The 20,052-nt window shown below is 51.6% G+C and overlaps 1 protein-coding gene across 10 annotated transcripts; it reads right to left on the bottom strand.

The window, feature by feature from the left end:
- Positions 1–6,642: 6,642 nt before the first annotated feature.
- On the bottom strand, positions 6,643–19,611 carry LOC100682670. 10 transcript variants are annotated; one of them, XR_005362345.1, is made up of 8 exons: positions 19,493–19,611; positions 15,346–15,708; positions 12,277–12,576; positions 10,432–10,542; positions 9,963–10,108; positions 9,693–9,740; positions 7,757–7,898; positions 6,643–7,565 (listed from the first exon to the last, which is right to left on the bottom strand). XR_005362345.1 is itself a non-coding variant. In XM_038542916.1 (8 exons), exons 1-7 carry the CDS (start codon positions 19,557–19,559, stop codon positions 7,757–7,759), a joined length of 1,146 nt encoding a protein of 381 aa, XP_038398844.1. In that variant the 5' UTR covers positions 19,560–19,611; the 3' UTR covers positions 6,643–7,565. The 10 variants fall into 10 exon arrangements, 9 of the variants coding, with proteins under 9 accessions (XP_038398844.1, XP_038398850.1, XP_038398848.1 ...); XM_038542916.1 differs by having other exon boundaries at positions 7,757–7,867; XM_038542922.1 differs by adding an exon at positions 17,790–17,870 and having other exon boundaries at positions 6,643–7,867; positions 15,507–15,708; positions 19,493–19,605.
- Between the last annotated feature and the right edge of the window lie 441 nt (positions 19,612–20,052).

The raw sequence follows: 20,052 nt of genomic DNA, 5'->3' as shown, positions 1-20,052 counted from the left end.
GCAGAGGGACAGAGGACAGAGGCGGTCCCGGTAGCTTCATTGTGATTCCAGCAGGGGGACTGGATCAGATGCAGGCCTGGGCCACGCCCCTGCACAGGACATCCTGTGCTGCTCATCAGGGGAGGATGGTTCACGGCTTTGAGTCACTTCCTTGTTTCTTCTGCATCTCAGACCTGCTGGCCTGCTGTCCTACCTTATCTTCACCTCCCTGCTGCCCCCCTCGGTGCTCCGACACCAGGTATGGGGTGTTCTCTCCCGCACCAAGCACTCTCTGTGATGCCAGCTGGGTGTCCCCCCATTCATGCCAGTTTTGATGCTATCTACCTGGACACGGTGGCAGATCCTGCAGGGTAGGGGCTTGATCCCACCAGACTGCTTCCACATTCCACAGGCCACCCAGAGTCTAGGTGCTTTTCCTGTGCAGAAGTCCGATCACCTGCAAATCAGAGGTTCCCAGGACCCCTTCCTTGGGTTCAGTTAATTTGCTAGAACAGCTCACAAGACTGAGAAACCAGTTACTATTCACCAGCTCATTAAAGGAAATGGTAAAGTGTACGGAGGAGCATCCAGCTGGAAGAGATGAGTAGGGGGAGGTGTGTGGGAAGGGGCGCTGAGCTTCCGTGCCCTGGGTGGGTGCCCTTCTCTCCTCTGCCTCCACCTGTCCACCAGCCTGGCAGCTCTGGAACCCCGTACTTTTGGGATTTTATGGAGGCCTCCTTGGATAAGCGTGATGGCTCATTAACTCCATTTCCAGACCCCTCCCCTCTCTGGAGAAATAAGGAGGGGAGGGCTGAAAATTCTGAGCTTCTCATCAGGGCTCTGCCTTTCTGGTGACCAGCCCCCACCCAAGAGGCCACTCGGAGTCACCTCATTAGAACAAAAGACGCTCCTGTCACCCAGGAAATTCCAAGAGACTTAGGAGCTCTGTCTTGAGAGGCTGAGGCAGAGACTGATACAAATATGTTCTTGCAATTACCAGCCACAGGCTGTCACACTCAGGCCCAGGCTAGGGTTCCCCGTCCTGCCCAGATCTCCAAAAGCCAGCCTCTCTCCAATGCACAACCTGAGTCCTGGCCGTCAGGCCTTACATCCCGTCCTCTGCCCGGAATCCTGCTGTAGCCACGTCTCTCTATCCCATGTCTGCTGATCCGGGACGCCCAGAACTCCCGAACCAGAATCTGCTTCTGAATCGGATTACCGAGTGAGTTGCGTGCACAGTCAAGGTGCAACAGTAATGCTTTATGCTCGATTTTTTTTCTTTTTAGTATGTGCACAATCAAATATGCATGTTATATGATAGCACAGATACACGGCGCGTCAAATCACAGGTGCACATGCCAGTACACAGGTGCTAAGAGCCCTCAGTCTCCTGCAGGCCCCAATTCCTCTTCCCAGAGGCAACCACATTTACTGGTTCCCGTCTCAGTTGTCTTATGGTTACTTCTTTGTATCTAGGTAATGCTTCTAAGGTGATTTCTGGCATATTCGAGCTGAGACATAACCGAATGACTCCCTGCTAGGCTAAGGGGCTTTAACGCCTTGATGCTTCCCCCTTGGCAACCACCCATGGTTGCAATGGATCTTCATGCTGCTGGCTTTTCTTGCGTGTGTGGTGATCCTTGATTTTCCGCTTATATTTTAAAAAGAACCCAGCCGCCCTGTGGGCAACCAGGCTCCTTCTTAGGATGGGGTGGGAGCTGGCTACTATGCCATGAACCCCTTCGTGTCAGAATGAAGAGGCTTGCCCAAGGTTCCAGTGTGCACACGAGCTGCCCCAAGTCCTCTGTAGTGCTATTTTTTGTTTTTTGTTTTGTTTTTGTTTTTTTTTTTTTTAGAAGAGTGCTCCTTTGTTGATGTCTGAGAAGCCAATGCCCAGCTCCAGGATGCTCCATGCCTAGAGCTGAGCTGTGGGTTGGGAGCTGTTTCATGCACAGATCTCCTAGCATTGCCTCTGTGTTAGCCCCAAGAGCCCCTCCTACTCCTCTATGGCCCCTCTGAGCTCGGGGTCCCTGTTGTTCCTGTGGGTAGACAGCTCCGACCTCTGCTGCGCCCACGTGTGTATTCCTGGTGGCTATTCTCGGACTCGGTTGCATGAAGGACTCCCCAGGATGGGCCATTAACTGTTCCCTGGGCATGACCCCAGAGATTTTGGTGTAACTGGTCTGGGCTCGGGCTCTGCCCACCTAGGCAGCCATCTCCCCTCTCTCTGAGATTCCAGGCACCTCTGGTCTGCTGGGCACTTGCCACTCTGTCTCTTTGATGTCATGATTTAGATGCTTAAACTTACTGTAGTTTTAAGGTTCTGGGCAAGGGGAGGAGATGCCTGCATTTACATGGTTTATGAACATCTTGAACAAAAAGTCTCAACCCTAATCTCATTGCACACGTGCGACTTACTTTCCAACTACGCTTCACACTCTGTCATTCAGCAAAAAGAAACAAGCCAGGGAACCAACTCTGCAACCGCTCCCTATGGCTTCGCCTGCGGACACACTGCTCCTTCCCAGGGCTCTAACACCGCCCTTGCTGCTCCCTGGTAATTTCTAAGCCGGGAGATCAACCGCCCTGGATTTGGATCGGCACTCAGCGGTGCCCGGCCTCAGTGTTGGGCCCCTCCTGGCCTCCCCTTCGCTGGGACAGGCCTCTGTGGGTTTCCAGCCTCACATGGCCATACAGCCCTTTGGAGGTGAGAGCCGGTGGGCAGCAGGAGCAGGGGTTTCTCCCTCTCTCCCCTCTCTCCTTCCTCCTGTTGGGGTGGAAGTCATTCTCCGAAACCCCCAGTGAGCTTCTCTTAGTATTTCTGGCCAGGAGGGGTGTCACACGCCCACCTTGGAGTCAAGCTGCCTGTCTCTCCTTGACCGTGACCACTGAGCCGCTGCACCAGGAAGGCTCTGTTAGTGACAACGGTGGCTCTGGAGGAGGAGACGGCGGTGTCAAGGTCATGCCTTCTCTCTTTTCTGGGACCAAGTTTCTGTTTCATCTCCACTTCAAACCCCTATTGCTCTTTCTCTTAAGTGCTTTTCTCTCAACCGACTTCAACGTCACCATATGCTTCCCTGTCTCGCGGATTCTGGTCTTCGCATTCTTTTTTTTTTTTTTTTAAATTTAATTTTATTTATGATAAGCACACAGTGAGAGAGAGAGAGAGGCAGAGACACAGACAGAGGGAGAAGCAGGCTCCATACACCGGGAGCCCGACGTGGGATTCCATCCCGGGTCTCCAGGATCGCGCCCTGGGCCAAAGGCAGGCGCCAAACCGCTGCGCCACCCAGGGATCCCTGGTCTTCGCATTCTTAAAGTCTGCCAGAGAATCACTTTTCTCCCCAGTTATTTTTTTAGCACCCCCCTCCCCATCACATTCTGATGACCTAGTTCATCCTTTATCTCTACTCATTTAATCTTTTGCACACGGTTGTGTCTGTATTTGGGAAGACCCCTGTATGTGTGTTGGTCTCCTGTTAGATTATTTCCTTTTTTTTTTTGCTTTCCTGTCTTTGGGGAACTTTCTGTTTGCTTTGCTTAGCACACATGTGTGTTTGGGATTCCTTGTGATGTTGCCTTCTAGACACGGAGCTCTTAGTGTGGAGAACCAGATAGGATGGTCTGTGGTTTGTGTTTAGCTCACTGCTGCCCGGTAGGGTAGGAGGGGAGCCTGTGCTGGCCAGCAGCAGTTAGAGAACCTGGTGCTTCAGCTCTCCAGAAAGCCACAGAGAAGCAGTCTCCACTGAGCAGGGCATTCCCGCCCCTGAGGTCCCAGGAGGAGGGCTCCTTGGGCTTCTGATCCTTCTCCCTCCTCCCTATCAGCCTGGGCCACTCACGTGGCATGATGGGCTTTCCCTTCCCCTACCCCTTGGTCTGTCGTCCTGCTGCCTTACCTGTCTGGGTCTGTTGTTCTTAGGAGGATATATCTCAAACTGGTTTGTTTTGTAGTGTCAGGGGCTCAAAAGTGCTGTTAGAACATTTGTATTTCATGCTTTCACTCAGATAATAATCTGCACATGAATATGTGCATATTCTGGATCCTGCAGGCAGCTACCTTACAACAAAGGTGTGCTCTCAGGGCCCAGTTTGCTTTAATGTGAAGGTCCCACTGGAGGACCAGATGAGGATGTAGAGTGTGGTCCTGAAGGGAACTGGCTGGTTCACTTAGACAGGTGAGTGGGGGCAGGGCGGGGGGGCAATGATTGTGATGCCAGTGCTCTCTGAGCACCTTGAGGGTGTTAACAAGTGACTCTTGCCCCAAGTCTATGCGGAAAGGCCTATGATGACTCCACTTTTATGCATGAGAAGACTGAGGCACACCGAAGCCAAGTGCCTACTTAAGAGTAGACAGCCAGGAAGTGCATGAGGGCTTCACACAGGCAGCTCGGCCCCAAACCACGTCTTCCCCATTAAGTTATAAGGTTTACATCAACTGCCCAAAGCTTACTTCATCTTTAACTTACTGGTTCAAACCAGTTTGCTAAAAGACAATTGACAGAAGAACCCATCTCTTAAATTGAGCAAATCACTCGACAAGCTAGTCGCTGAATTTGCTAAACTTACAAAATATCTATTTCCAGGATCCCTGGGTGGCGCAGTGGTTTGGCTCCTGCCTTTGGCCCCGGGCGTGATCCTGGAGACCCGGGATCGAATCCCACGTCGGGCTCCTGGTGCATGGAGCCTGCTTCTCCCTCTGCCTATGTCTCTGCCTCTCTCTCTCTCTCTGTGTGACTATCATAAATAAATAAAAATAAAAAAAAATCTATTTCCATCAATTACTGATAAAGTCTATGACAATTTGAACCAATGGATTAACAGAGGCAGTGAGAACTTCGAGGGCCAGACTCCAGGGCTCTGGCCCTCAGTGTCCTCCTGTTATCCCCGGAATCCCCCAGTTCAAGGAACATCAATCCAGGCCGTCTTGAGCACCCCACAGGAAGCCAGGTAAGGAAATATCCACCTTTGCCTAGGCTGTTGTTAGGGAGAAATAATGCAAACATGTCAATTAGAACTACAGAAATCTTCGAAAGCTGTTCAAACTGTTCTATCCACTACAAATTGCGTTAAGCTTCATACATAGCTAAAAGATATGGTTTCTGGTCAAAAGATAGATTTGATCATTTTGGCAACTTGATCATTTACTGAATAGGCACCTGAAGAATTGACCCACTTCTGCCCCCCACACCTCTCAAAAAGGTGTGTCAAGTTCAAAAGTTCCTGCTCTGTGGCCATCAGGGGCAGCCCATCGGATGGGGTTTGCTCATCTGATGTGCCAGTGGACCGATGGGAATCTATCTTTGTGGCACCATCTTACAAACATTCATTAGCAGGAATATAATAAATACCCACCATGGCAACAAATACCCAGTGAAGAAATTTTTATTCTATGATTCCAGCAGTAAGTAGATAGGTGTGTATGGAGTGGGGATTTTAACAATGCTGTGGTGCTAATTTTTTTTAAGTTAAGTGAAACAATTTTACAGATCTACCGATTGTCACCTGGCAGAGTTATGGTTAAGGATGGTAAACAAAGACTTTAATCAAGTGTTATAGCTGATATATAGCAAATGTATATGAACTAGCATTGTTTGCATTAAGGCTTTAAAAATTAAATATAGGGGGTCCCTGGGTGGCTCAGAGGTTTAGCGCCTGCCTTTGGCCCAGGGCGCCATCCTGGAGTCCCAGGATCGAGTCCCGCGTCGGGCTCCCAGCATGGAGCCTGTTTCTCCCTCTGCCTGTGTCTCTGCCTCTCACTCTCTCTATGTCTATCATGAATAAATAAATAAAATCTTTAAAAAAAATTAAATATAGAAAGAGCGGTGAAGCTACAGTGTTTTCCTATCATCCCGACATTAATGATTTCATTTTAGCGAAACAAAAACACACATTGCCTTATGTTTTTTTTTTTTCAAGATTTTATTTATTCATTCATAAGAGACATAGAGAGAGAAAGAGAGAGACAGAGACAGAGGCAGAGGCAGAGGGAGAAGCAGGCTCCATGCGGGGACTCGATGCTGGGGCCTCCAGGATCCTACCCCGGGGTGAAGGCAACGCTAAACCGCTGAGCCACCCAGGGCTGCCCCCCATTGCCTTATGTTAAAGTTGCGGTTTGAATACTAGTTTGAATAACTATTGCTTGTTGTTTTGTTGCTTTCTTTTTATCTACTTTATATATATTTAATTTATAGTACAAAAGCAATAAGCACAAGACATTTTTACATGGTTGCAGGTTTCTATATCTTTAAGAATTTACAATAAAATAATTTAAATGAACACTGGGTGATGGGAATTCTTTTTTTTTTATTTTTAAACAGATTTTATTTATTTATTTGAGAGAGAGAGAGAGCATGAGCAGGGGGAGGGGCAGAGGGAGAAGGAGAAGCAGACTCTCCACTGAGCAGGGAGCCTGATGCAGGGCTCCATCCCAAGACCCTGAAATTGTGACCTGAACAGAAAGCAGACACTCAGCCAGCCAACTGAGCTAGCCAGCTGCTCTGGGAATTCCTTTTTTCTTTTCTTTTCTTTTTTTTTTTAAATAAGGAATGTTTTTTTTTTTTAGATTAGAAAGCAAATTTTTATTGAATTATTACAAGAAGTGGAGATAAAAGGAATCTTTAGTAAGCATAATTCAAATACCAAACAAAGTAAAGCATTAAAAAGTACAGGAGAATTTTTTTTATGAATGATGCAAAATCCCAAATAAAAATATTATCAAACAGTAGCACATTAAGAGAATAATACATCAACTGGGATTTATTCCAATACCACAAGAATAATTCAATAGGAGGAAATCTACTAATAACAAGGATGCCCTCGGAGCACTTACAATAAATTAGGAACAAAACAAGGATGTGCTTCAGAATCACTCCTCTTAAACATGGTCTGGGAGGTATTTGCCTGTTGTCCTGAGACAAGAGGAGAGTAATGAAGCATAAAAATTGGAAAGAAGGAAGAAAAAATTATAATTATTTGTCGATAATATGGTTCTTTGCCCAGAAATTCAAAGGGATCAAATGAAAAACTGTTTCAAGCAGTAGAGAAACAGCGATGTGACAATATGTGTTTAATATGTGTTATTTTAACAACTAATTAGAAGATACAACAGGAACAGGATCCTATTTGCAACAAAACTGATGAAATATAATTTCAAGGAGACATGCCTTTGACTTTCTTGCAATTTACATATATTAAGTAATAAAAAAAGGGTTGAGAAATTGCTTGAACTTTGAAGAGACCTTGGGATAGTGCGTTTCTGGTGTTTACAGTAAGCCTGCAGGTGATGGAGCTCAGAAGCTGTTTCCTTCCTCTGGCAGAGCTGAAGCTGACCCTGGACTTGACCTTCCCAGGGCCATCCCTCCTCTGTTCATGGGGGTGGGCTGGGCAGTGACATCTGGCGGTCCTCCATCCAAGGCCCGCCCAATTCCAGGAAAACATCTCTGTTCCCAGAAATGCCTCCACAGGTCTTGCCTGACTATGGGTGTTCCCTCACTGGAATAAGTGGGTCAAGGTCGGAAATCCAACTGCCCGCCCAAGGACCAGTCTCTCGTGCTGGACGCTCAGGCAGCATGGTCAATGTTCACGACCTGTGAAGTGAGAAGAACTTTGTGAGGAGCCCAGGGACATGTGGTGCTGCTCTACTGTCTTGGGGGGTACAGCAGGAAGACCTGGGGGCTTGTCCTTGCTCCACCTAAGGAGGGATTTGGGGGGCCTTAGGTGGAGTGTAGGGTGGGGCAGATCTTGCCAAGGTCCCTCATGCTCTGACATCTCCGTTGACCTAGGTGTCTTCCTGGGGCTCTCGGCTCAGCCGGACCTTCTCGTAGATAGTATAGACTGTTGGGGTGCACTCAGAGCTGAGGGGATGGCCGCCACTCCTCTCCATGTCATTCTGTGACTCAAGCAGAGGTGCTTGTGGTCAGCTTCAAAGAATCAAGCACAGAGGTCACTCAAGCTATTACTCTTCAGGTACTTCCTGTCTCAACTGTGGTAACCCCAAAACATAGCTCAGCGCAGACCTTCCTCTTGAACATGGCAGTCTCTGTCCTTTCCCCTGGGTGCTACCCCTCTCCTCCCCCTCCCCCCAGGCCCCCACCTTACTCCCTTGGTGTCTCCCTTCCCCTAGCTGACGTCACACCCCCACCCCTTCCTGCCATATTTTCCCCTGAGCACATATCACCACCTTACGCTTCACATTTTGCTCATTTATTTTATTTGCTATTCTCCCCTCACCCTACCTAGAATGTATATTCTCAGAGGCCAAGGATTTTTTGTTGTTTTGTTGGTCTCTGTGTCCCAGATCAGAACAGTGCTGGGATAGAGTAGACACTCATTAAATGTTAGTTGGACAAATCCGTAACCCACCTTGGCCACTCTCATTGCGAGAGTGCTTTGAAAGACCACAAAGTGGCAGATCAAGGTATTATTCCTGTAATCTGCATTTTGTAAAAGAAGAAACTGAACCCCAGGCACTAGTTTTGTCAGGTCAAAGGCGAAGTCGGCATGAGAGCCTCACACCCACTTCTCCCAACTCCGCTCCTCACGCCACCCCCATCTCTCTTCTGTGCTTGTCTCCCTGTGTCCTGGGAGGGAAATAATTGTCTTCATCAGGCTGGGAAGCTCCCCAGGGGCAGAGAGATGGAGGGGGCAGGGCTGAAGGTCTGGGTGAGAGGTCACCTGAAGCCCCATATTGTTCCCTCCCGTGCTCCTCCCGTGTGGGTATTGGGATTAGGGTCTACTTCCTGAGCTCCCTGTGGCATGGGTCAGATGGGAACATAACTCAGAGGGGCTGAGATGGAAAGTCACAGAGTGACAGGTGCTGAGACAGTTGGGGGACCGTGCACAGCGCACTCACCTGGGAGCAAGGAGAGCCGGCTCTACCTGGTGCCACCATGATTTCCCTCCTGCCCTCCTTAGCATTCCTTCTGGATCCCACTTTCCCCTACCATAAACTGCTGGGATCTGTCCAGGGGATTTCTAAGGTCCTGGTGGTCTGTGGGTCAATGATGCAGACCTGTCTCCCTTTGGCAAAGTCAAAGGATGGGAGAGGAGATGACCCAGCCACGGCTGTCCTGGGAGTCCAGACAGTGGCTCTATTGGCTTTCCCTCTGCTCGATTTTAGTCCAGTGGTTCCCAAAAGCTGGAGCCATCACTTGGGAATGTGTTAGAAACTCAAGGTCCCAGGTCTGCCCTAGAGCTGCTGAAACAAGCTCAAGGGGGTGGGGTGGGGGGCAGGAAGCAATCCCCCCAGGTATTTCTGATGTGAGCTCTGTCTGAGAACTGGTGCGTGGCCCCTGCTCCTCCAGCTACTACTGCCTCCAGGCCTTCCCCTCGATGAATCATGCTATCTGTGACCATTTCCAACTGAGGGCCAGTAGCACTGAGATGTCCTTCAAGGACCTAAAAAGGAAGCCTTAATACAGAATCTGAGGCAGGTCAGGGGTGGGTGCTGTGGGGAGGTGGGGGACGGGCTTCACTGATGCTCTCTGGGACCTTGGGTCTGCCTGGTCCCCAGGCCCTGCCAGAGTCCCCCATTCCTACTTGCCTTGGGTCTTCCATGGATGACAGTTGCACCTGACAGCCAGTCCCTTACATTCCTGCCTCCCCCTAGGGCTTGAGTTTGAGTTTGTGGGTGGTGGTGAATCCCTCCAGGGCAGCCTGGGCTCTCTCCTGCTCCTTCCCCTGCCAAGTCATATGCCCTGGGGTCAGTCACTCACCTCACTGAGCCTGTCTCCTTCCTTCTCCTGCTCCACCATCCTTCCTCCCTGGGTGGTGGTGAGGACTTGATGAGATTGTGTACGTATGAGTGAGGAATCATCCTTGTCACTGGCTTCCACCCTTTACTCTCAGTTCCAGACACAACACCCATATTGTCCAAAGCAAGGGTTGGACCAGAGCCCGATGAGAAGCAGAGTGCCCTGGACTGGCTGGCACTCACACCCATGGAGCACAAGTTGGCTGACGTGCTTTGATTCCTTTGGACCCACCTTGTGGTGTCTCAGGAGGCTCATCTCCACGTCGGGATGGCAGTGGCTGTTGGCCCCACCAGTCTGCAGGCCAGCAGGTTCCTCTGTGGGAAGGGCCTGGGGAACACCGGCTGAGCCTGGCTCTGTGGGCAGCAGAGTGGGCCGGCCTGCACACAGCACATGCACAGCGAGAGCACATGGGATTGAGATGACCGCTCATCAGCCCCAGAGTAGGGCAGCCATTGCTCCATGGGCTGAAAGGTCAGGTCCCAGGCCTCTGCCCCCCCTTGCCTCCACCATCTTTCTGGGCATGCACACAGTCCTTACCCTCGGTACTGCTGGGTCCCAGCCTTGGTTCAGCACCCGGATAGTTCACAGGAGAGGTCAATAAGCCCCATCTACCAGCCTGGCCCCCTCCCAGGGAGCGGGAGGCCCTCCAACCACTGCCCTCCCCCACTGCCCTCCCCCTCAGGCTCTCCCTATCACCTACCCCTCCTGGACTGCATCTTCTTCCTCATGCAGACGTACACTCCACCAGCCAGGCTCATCATTAGAAGCGTGGGCAGGACACCTCTCCAAAGCCATTTGTGGTCAGGAGAACCTGCCATCAAAGGCTGGTGTCAAGGGGCACCTGGGTGGTTTAGTGGTTGAGCATCTGCCTTTGGCTCAGGTCATGATCCCAGGGGCCTGGGATCGAGTTCACATCGGGCTCCCCGCAGGGAGTCTCCTTCTCCCTCTGCCTATGTCTCTGCCTCTCTCTCTGTGTCTCTCATGAATAAATAAATAAAATCTTAAAAAATAAAAATAAAAAGGCTGGTGTCAAATGTGCCCCTATCAGGCCTGTTGGGCATGTGAGGGAGAAGGGGGGACCCCCTGGCTCTGAGCCTGTGTCCCACATGCATATCCTTGCTGCAGCCCTGGCAAGTTCCTGCACGCTACCAGGTCACCCCACTGGTCCTTCTGCCAGGCTTTCTGTGCCGCTTCTTCCCAGAGACCTCAGAGGTTCCCAGCAGCCATATGTGCCCCTCATCCCCACAGCCTGCCCCTGTCCTCCCCTGGCAGACTCCCGGGAGAGAACCAGTCTAGGAAGGGGAGAGGATGCAAGGCTCTGGGGCTGCCAGCGCATGTTCTGCTCACGGTTTGGGATGTCTTTCCCACACTGCCACAAGAAAACTGCTCATACTGGAGAGCCCAGCTCAGGTGTTCCCTTCTCTGCGATGCTTTCCCAAGTCCTGCAGCAAGTACTCAGTTTTCTGCCTTTTGTATTTGAACCATATAGTTTGTATTTGCCTCAAATTCAGCAGCTGTCATGCAGCTTCATGTTTATACACGTACTCCTCCTTGTCCACGAACTATTACCTGATGTTTATTGACATGCTGTGTGTCACATACTGTACTGATAACTTAAACAACCCGAAGAAGTAGATATAATTAACACCCATCTCAAACAAAGGCTCCAGAAATTCAGTAACTTGTCCAAGTTACACAGCCAGGATGTGGTGATGCCTCCACTGCCCTGCAAGTTCCTTTAGTGCAGGCTCATGCGGACTGAGGCTTCCCTCCACCTAGTACATAGTGCCTCTTGGCCTGGTGTGAGGATCCATGCTAGGGGGCTGAGTAAGGACAGGGCAAGGAGGAGCTTGCACAGAGGTGGGGTGTCAGAGCTCAGTAGGACCCTGGTGGGACAGGGCAGCCACATTGATTATTAACCTCCTTCTTTAAGTACACTGTTCCTGTTCTGTGGTTCTTGGCATTTTAAGAAATCAGTCAGGGCTCCTCCCTTATCTATCATGTACTACTGTGTATACTCCCTTCCTATATGGCCAAGGGGACCCCTGAAGCAGACGTGGAAGTGTGGTAGCTGGCTGCGGTGACTGCAGGTGCTCACACTGCTCCGAGGAGCGTTGAACTGTGGTTTATGCACTCAGAGGTGGTAAGCACCCTCAGAAAGGTCATGTCTAAAATGAGTAAAAAACCAGCATTTATTAGCCTGAAAGGACCTTAGTATCCAGACCATCTGGATCTGGGGACTTGAGATCCCAGGGCTGGGGGCAGAAGCCCTCCAAGTCTTCCCATCCCCTGACTGCATCTTCTGACAGGGTCACCCTTCCTGAAGCTGAAAAGGGAGTGCCCATGGGCCAGTCCCACAGGCAGGTCCTGGGGACACAGCATCTCCAGGCACTGGTCCAGGTTCCACGAAGACCCTGTGGCCATGCACATGTCTCTGGGGTTCTCCACAGAGAGCCCCTCCCACGGCTGTTCTGTCCCACTGATTCCCTGAGCCCCCCTGGTCACGCCCCGCCCCTGCCAGCCCTTCCCAGCAGGTCCCACTCACCCCTGACCAGACAGATGCTCTGCAGGGGCAAGGTGGCATTCTTCTCCTCTACCGGGTTGCTGACCAAACAGGTGAGGTAGCCATTCACCTGGCTCAGGGGCAGGCTCAGGTTTACATTCCTGGAGCTGGGGGCTGGCCTCAGAGCCCCGCTCTGCTCCAGCTCCCTGGGGAGGCCCTCAGTCAGCCAGGTCACTGTCCAGTTCTCTGTAGATCCTGGGGTCTCACACTCCAGGCTGACCTGGCACCAGCCCGCTGGGTTGATTGGTGAATGAATCACAATCTGGGGGTGGGGGATGGGCTCTGGGGCAGAAGGAGACAAAAGAGAAAGCGAGGTTCAGCATTGGAGGACATGGCAGGAGACCCGCAGGTCCACCAAGTGACTCAGCGGTGGGAGGTTCCTGACTATGGCCCTGGGGAAGGTTCCTGACTACTGCCCAGGGGCTCTGACTCCCAGCCCAGGGCAGAGGGCTGAGGCCCTTCCATGCTCAGTTGTGTCAACAGAATTCAGTGATCATGATGAGTGTGATAGTTCTTTTTTAAACAGGTTTCTTGTATTTATGTATTGGAGGGAGAAGGGGAGAGAGAGCTAGGCAAGCAGGGAGAAGGCCGAAGGAGAGGATCTCAAGCAGACTATGCGCTGAGAGCAGAGACCAACGTGGGGCTCGATCTCATCACCTGAGATCATGACCTGAGCAGAAATCAAGAGTCGGAGGCTTAACCCACTGAGCCACCCAGGTGCCCCCCAAATTCTATAATAATATATATACATGGTGATTATACAGGTGATAAGAATTGTATCTATTCTCATATGTGCAATAAGCACCACATGAGAGGAGTTGGGGATACAGGGGAAAAACACGCTGAAGTTCTTGTTTTATTTAGAGAAAGAAGAAATACTGATTATCTTTAAATGTTGCAGTATAAATTTAAGATTCGTGTCCACTAGGATTAAAGTGCAAGGTGGTATAACTTCCAGCACACCAGAGACGATTAGATTGACGAGAACGCTATCCACCCGAGTAAGGGCAAGCCAAGGATGCTGACCAATGGTGAACAGAGGCCATGAAAGGTCAGGAGCAGGTCCACCGTGTAAGCCTGAACTGTGTCTGAGGGCAGGACGCCCCCCGATTACACACAGACCCCGCCTCGATCCTGCAGCCATGTGCTCGGCGCATCACCTAATGACACAGAGAGATTGAAGAGACAGAGACGGAAATCCGTCCACAAGGGCAGGTCAACAACATGCTGGCAGGTGTGACAGTGGTCACCGTGGACAGAATACAGATTCAGGTAGCTGACACGAAGCAGGCCACACGGAGAGAGTTTCTTCCTGTGGACCTAACAACAGCGCCTGGAGATGGAGAGATGTTAGAAAGTGAACCAGAAAATCCAACCAGACTCTGCTGGACACCCCGGGGTAAAGGACCAAATGCAAAAACAAACAAACAAACAAACAAACAAACAACAACAAAAAGCTACTTAATCCTTTAAAGTAGTTTCTAAAAATAGCTGAATTAACAGGTAATAATTTAAATATAAAATCAAATGGGGACTCCTGGATGACTCAGTGGTTGGGCGTCTGCCTTCAGCTCAGGGTGTGATCCTGGGTCCAGGATCGTGTCCCATGTTGCGCTCTTTGAAGGGAGCCTGCTTCTCCCTCTGCCTATGTCTCTGCCTCTCTCTCTGTGTCTCTCATGAAAAAAATAAAATCTAAAAACAAACAAACAAACAAACAAACAAACAAACAAACAAACAAACAGAATGTCTGTTACCAAGTGCTGGGGGCACACACAGACATATAGAAGCTTATGCTTTTAGGTATGAATTTTCTCAGCAGTTGGATTATATGAATGTTACACGCTCTTTTCAACAGATGAGGGAATGTGAATCAGGCTTGAAGAATCAAAACTCTGAGAAACTTGAGGAGCATTTCTGTAGGTCTCCTTTACACATTGCTGACATCTCCCTAGAGAAGAGACACCTGCTGAGTGCCTGCTGGGAGCTGTGGAAAGCCTCAGGCAGGTGCCACAGAGGGCAGGGCAGGCCATGGGGCTGCCAGGTGGAGAGGCCACCACATCCAAGTAATTCCAGTGAGAGGGGGAGAAAGATGGTCCAGGAAAGGACCGGAGACAAGAACATCTATCCACATGCAGGGAGGGGTGAGGGATGGGCAGCCCCCCAAGAGCCCCCAGTATCCATGAAGGAGGAAGAGAGGGCCAGCCAGGTGTGGTGAAGGGAAGCACAGGTGGAGGGGGGCACGGGGAGGGCAGTGATGGGTCTCCCCTCCTGGGGGTGGGGTACTCACTGGTCCTGGGGCTCCAGGGGCCAGGCCTGGGTCCCCTTGTGTCCTCCACTTGCTCTAGGACAGGCTCTGTCCCACAGTCCTCCTGGGGAAGTGGGTGCAGGGCAAGTGGTGGAAAGTGTTTTACCAATGTCGAGTTTTTTTTTTTTTTTTAAGGTTTTATTTATTTATTCATGAGAGAGAGAGAGAGAGGCAGAGACGCAGGCAGAGGGAGAAGCAGGCTCCATGCAGGGAGCCCGATGTGGGACTCGATCCCAGGACTCCAGGATCACACCCTGGGCTGAAGGCGGTGCTAAACCACTGAGCCACCTGGGCTGCCCCTAGTGTCGAGCTCTAACACTCAATCTCCCTCCTAGGGTTGTTCCTCACTGTTCTGATGTCCAGGTTTCCTTTTTTCTTTCTGCCCAGCTTTTGGGTCACTTCAGAATTTTTAATTAGTTTTTGACCAACCTGTTAAGAAGATTCTGACACAATTTTGTATTGCTAATAAACTATTTTGCAGTACTTTGCAATGGAAAATAGTGTTTTTTTTTTTAATCCTTTTGGATGGCTTCTTTCCCCTGCTCCATTTCATGTGCTGCCTATACTTTTCAAGACATTTTAGCTACTTTTCCCTAAGAGGAAATCTTTAAAATTTAGCCTTTATGGTTAAGGCATCAAAAGAGATGCAAATATTCCTAAGGAAGTTTTGATTTTATTAAACCTGTTTAGGCCAACATACTTTAAATCAAGTGATTATTGGAATTCCTGAGTGGGCTTCACCTTACCATATACACAGAGTCTAAAGACTTCCTTCTGGGATTTTCCTGTGTGGAATTTGACATTTGCTGTATACCATCCACTCATTTCCGTACTGAGATTCCTGATGCTCAAAACTGCCATCTCTGTCAGGGAGAGACTGCTCCTGAATTTTCCTTCAAGCTCATACCAGTCAGGACCAGAGTCATCAGGCTTCCAGGACACCAGGAACTGTTGTTTCTCGGGCTCAGATTGCCAACTCCACTCAACCTCTCGGACATTAGGGGACAAGGAGGAGATCAGGTGCAGCTGGACAGAGTCCCCAACGGTCCTTTCCAGGGTGTGGGAGGAGCTGGGGTCAGCCGCAGTCTGGAAGCTTGGTGAGGGAATAGCTAGGATGGGGAAGAAAGAAGTGGACAGGAGTGACGCTGCTGTAGCACCTGCTGTCCCATCACATCACTGGCATGCTTAAAGAGGAGGAGCCTCTCCTGTTTCAGAGCCGAGGAAGCAAAGCTACAGAAGTGCTTGCTCAGCACGGGCCTTGCCTAGGGCACACAGCGTTGGGTCAGGCACATGTGTGTCACCCTCCCAGCTCGGGCACACTCTTTCCCTGCACCTGATACCCAACGTGCTCTTTGCTTTAACCTGGGGAAACACCTGGCAATATGGAAGCTGATAAATTATGACCCAACTTTCCCTTTGGTTGTCTATGACACAAGAAAACCATTTCAGCATGTCTGCTATTGCCCTGTGTTCCTCAGCACATGGCAGCAGGGTCTCAGGCCCACCAGTCCTGTGACACTGTTCCTCCTTAGGTCACTCATGACCCTCTACCATTAGGCAACCCAGTGGTTACTGTCAGTGCTGGTCTCACGTACCAGTCAGGTGACATGTGACCATCGTCTTTTTCCTGCATGCTCCTTGTCTGGTACAGATCTGTACTCCGTTGGACCCTTAGCCTGCCTTGGGTAATCCATGCTGGGCCAGCTTGGCATGGCTGAGGGTGCTGGGGATACAGTGGTGACCGAGGACACAGTGGGGACCAGTGCCTGCTCTCACGGAGCTCCCATCCTAGTCAGGGAGCCAGGGCAGGGAAGCACCAACACCACATGATTTCAGATCCATAAAAACACAGAAAGGGACTGGCACAGATTCCTTACCTGTTGCTTGGCCAGTGAACTTACTTCTCACATTTGGGGAATTGTCTCCTCATGAGCCAGAGCCAACATCCCCCCAGAGAAGCTGGAAATGCCGGGTACCTACTGCCCGGCATCCTTTGCAGCTGAGATGACACAGGACCTGGGCTCTGGGGTCAGATGCCCCCACTCCAGACTTTCTACCTGGTGCTAGTGCCATGGGAGCCAGGGTCACAGGGTCAGTGCCGCTGACAATGACTGTCACCTGAGGCAGTGGTGGCAGCAGTCCTGCAGCCAGGCAGGTGTCCAGACTCAGTGATGCTGGGATGAGAGCTGTGATGTCTCTGTCAGGAGTCACAGACCTCCAGTGACTGGACCAGCTCTGGTGGTGCCACTTCCGGTGTGGATGGTGGAGGGGCAGGTGGTGGTCACCTGGAGCCATCTAGGGCCACCTGCACTCTACTAATATTACATTCAATCAGTTCATCTCTGTGCTGGTAACCAGGAACCAAAGTGACACTTGGGATAATGCGACACCATGCAGGTGGTTTGGTTAGAGGTGTGGGGTGTGGGTGTCATAAAGAAAGGCCTTTAAGAGTGGTGACAATTAAGGTGAGTCCCGGATGCTGACAGGACAGAATTAATTACTCCAGGCATAGGAAGAACGTGTGCTAAGGTCCCAATGCAGCAATGATCATGGTCGTCATGGGGACAGATGAAGAGCCAAGGCTGGAGCAGAATGAGCAGAGCCTATGTTTTAAATAGGCTCGCTACACAACGTGGGGCTGTAACTCACAAACCTGAGATCAAGAGTCAGATGCTCTACCCACTACAGCACCCAGAAGCCCTAAAAATTATTCTTTGAGAGAAAGAACAAGGGTAAATTTGTTCAATCAACTTCAATTCTTGATAAAAATGAGTTCATCATGAAAGCAGCACTGCGCAAATCTGCTTGACAACAAGATTTGTTCCCAGGAAAGAGTCTTGTATCTGTCAGTGTTGAAGGACAGCAAGGACATCCCTGGGACACCCACCTGGCCCCAGCTGCGCCTCTGTCCTCTCCCAGCTCAGGGGACTCCCGGCAGCCTGGCTGTGGCGGCAGGAGAGGTGCCGTCCCCGTGGCTGAGGCAGGGACACTGGGCCCTCCTGGTCCGTCACGGCCAGCCCCCGGGATGGAGGGCAGCCCAGAGCACACATGTGGGGCTGCTGGAGGACAGGGGGCTCCCGGGGCCCTCCTCTCGCTGGCCCGCTCCCGGCTCTCTGACACTGGGGACAGATGCTGTGCCGGCACAACACGGGCAGCGCTCTGGGGACACGGGGGGAGAGCCTGGATGTACCTGCATCTCCCAGAGAGCCCCAGCAGGGCTCCCTGACGGCTCACCACAGGCTCCCTGACCCGGATCAGGAAACCCCAGCATCTGTGGGCAGAGGAGGAAGTAGACTCAGATGGGCAAGGAAACTGGGGTGAGGGCAGCTGTTCCCGGCAGAGAAACACAAATGTCATCACGTTCCCAGAGGCTGGGGTGGAGCGGAGGGACAGTGACAGAGCACAGTTCACTCTTGCCAACAGCAGACACCAGTGGGGCGGGGGGACCAGACCTCGGCTCCTCCAGCCCTGCTGCACCTGAGCTCTGGAGGGTGCTTCCCACCTGCTTCCTTCCCGGCCTTCTGAGCACGTCCTTGTTCCCTGTCACCAGCCCACCTCCCCACCAGCGCGGCATCGTCCCCACTTTCATGCTGACCCACGTCTGTGGGAACCTGCCCTCTGGACGCTTCCATGGTCTCACGGCTGCAAGTGGAACAAAAGGAATGTCTGCGCAGGAACTTCTGCATGATGGGGTCTTCCCTGGGCTTCCAGCCCAGACGGGGAATCACCAGGGACACGGAGTCAACGTGGGAAATGGTCCCCAGTCTCTGGCACATCACAGGGACCGCCAGTAGCTCTTCGGCATGACACAGGTGATGGGGAGACATGAGAGTGCCTGTCCTACCCCTGTCACTGCACTCGGGATCTCAACATGAGAGACACAAGCATGTTCATCTCACAGGCAAGAAGGGTGACCAGAAATTTCAATTTGCATCTGTGTGTTTTCCTGTGAGGACGACTGTCTGTCGTGCTCCTGCCCCTGATCTGTCTCTTTTCTCTGCCCCCTGTGCTTGTGCCCTCTGCTCCTGTAGTGACGATGGAGGTGCCTCTTCTCTCACTGATGTGCAAGGGGACCTGAGCTTTTTTAAAAGTACCCACAGTGTTACCTCTGTGTGGAGGGCAGAGGGGTAGGGAGCACGGAGAGCCTGGGAACTTTGCTACCACAACAAAAATCTTCTGGCCAATATGGGGCAGAACCAGACCGAGTGACCCAGTGGGTCCGACCACAGACTCAGCCCCCCTGTGGGCCAGTGGGGTGCCGTGGGGACAAGGGTGGGTCCAGGCCACATAGTTGGAGCCTGGTTCACATGAAGCTGCCTGCAGGGCACCCCCTACCCCCACAAGAGCCTGGAAATGGCTTGTAACCCAGGAAAAGGTCACAGGCAGTTAAGAAGGGAACTTCCCTTTCCCTGCCCCACCCCACATTTGCAGAAGATGACAGCTCAGCTGTCCCTGATGCCAGGGCAACAGGAGGCTGTCCTGGTCCGTCACTCACACGCGTGCCCTCAGCCTGGGAGCTGGGACACAAGCAGGCTGGGGACGTGGGGGGGGGGGGAGTGCACACAGGGCCTGAGTGTGTAGACACAGCCCCGAGGATAGAACAGGATTCTGGACAGTGAGACTGATGATCTAAGATGCTCCCCGCCCCTCCAGAGGAGGCCAAATAACTGCTGTCCTAACAGAGGGTTGACAGTGGATTCCCCAGCCTGGGGAATCTGAGGGCATCTCCAAAAGGCTCTAGTCCCCCTCTTCTCCCTCAACACTTCCAGGCCCTGGAGAAATCAGGATGTTGGCAGCAGCAAGCCTCCCCTGCTCACCCTCCTCCCCCACCCCTGCCTCTTGGCCCCGCAGCCCACACCCTCCCCAGAGCTGCCTCTCTGAACTGTCACTTACCCAGGAGCAGGGGGATCATGAGCATTAGAGCCTGGGAAGGGAAACAGCGGCCCCACAGGGACTCCATAACTGTAGAAAGCAGAGAACACCCTCTTCTCCCTTTTGCCCCGCCCTGCCTCCTAGCCCTCCTTCCGCCCCTGCCCATAAGAGCTTGGTCCCTCCCTCTCTCCGCCCCAAAGCTCAGGCTTTATATCCCCTTTTATTCTCAGCCCGCTCTGGTCTTGTCAGCAACAGGCACACAATTTGAAAACTAAGGGGGTTTCTGATGAGATTAATCCATGTAAATTAGATAAAATTTAGAAAGCATAGAAAAGTATACAGAAGAATAAGATCATACCTAATAATGCATATCCAGGAAAGGTTTCCCCGGGCACTGCAGTCACACCCTGCCGAAGACAGGGATTGACAAGCACACACCCGGGCACAGAGGGACGAGGGATGACCCAGGCTGCCCCCGCTTGTAGCCTCACCTGGTCCCTGCTGTCTCCAGACCCCTGCTGGCTCAGCTCTGCAGAGTGGATGCCACCCATTGGGTCCCTATGCTCCTCCTGGGACCCTGC

The sequence above is a fragment of the Canis lupus genome, chromosome 7 (assembly GCF_011100685.1).
Source record: "Canis lupus familiaris isolate Mischka breed German Shepherd chromosome 7, alternate assembly UU_Cfam_GSD_1.0, whole genome shotgun sequence".
NCBI classification, from domain to species: Eukaryota; Metazoa; Chordata; class Mammalia; order Carnivora; family Canidae; genus Canis; species Canis lupus.
This window is presented reverse-complemented; position numbering and strand designations above follow the sequence as displayed.

What these genes read in the sequence shown, in the direction of transcription:
- LOC100682670 (XM_038542915.1), bottom strand. Translation starts at nt 19,559, where the DNA reads ATGGAGTCCCTGTGGGGCCGCTGTTTCCCTTCCCAGGCTCTAATGCTC. An exon ending in CATGATCCCCCTGCTCCTGG is followed by an intron (nt 15,709 to 19,492) that starts GTAAGTGACAGT and finishes TCCCCATCCTAG; the next exon opens with CTATTCCCTCACCAAGCTTC. An exon ending in AAGGAGACAGGCTCAGTGAG is followed by an intron (nt 7,868 to 9,692) that starts GTGAGTGACTGA and finishes CTTGAGTCACAG; the next exon opens with AATGACATGGAGAGGAGTGG.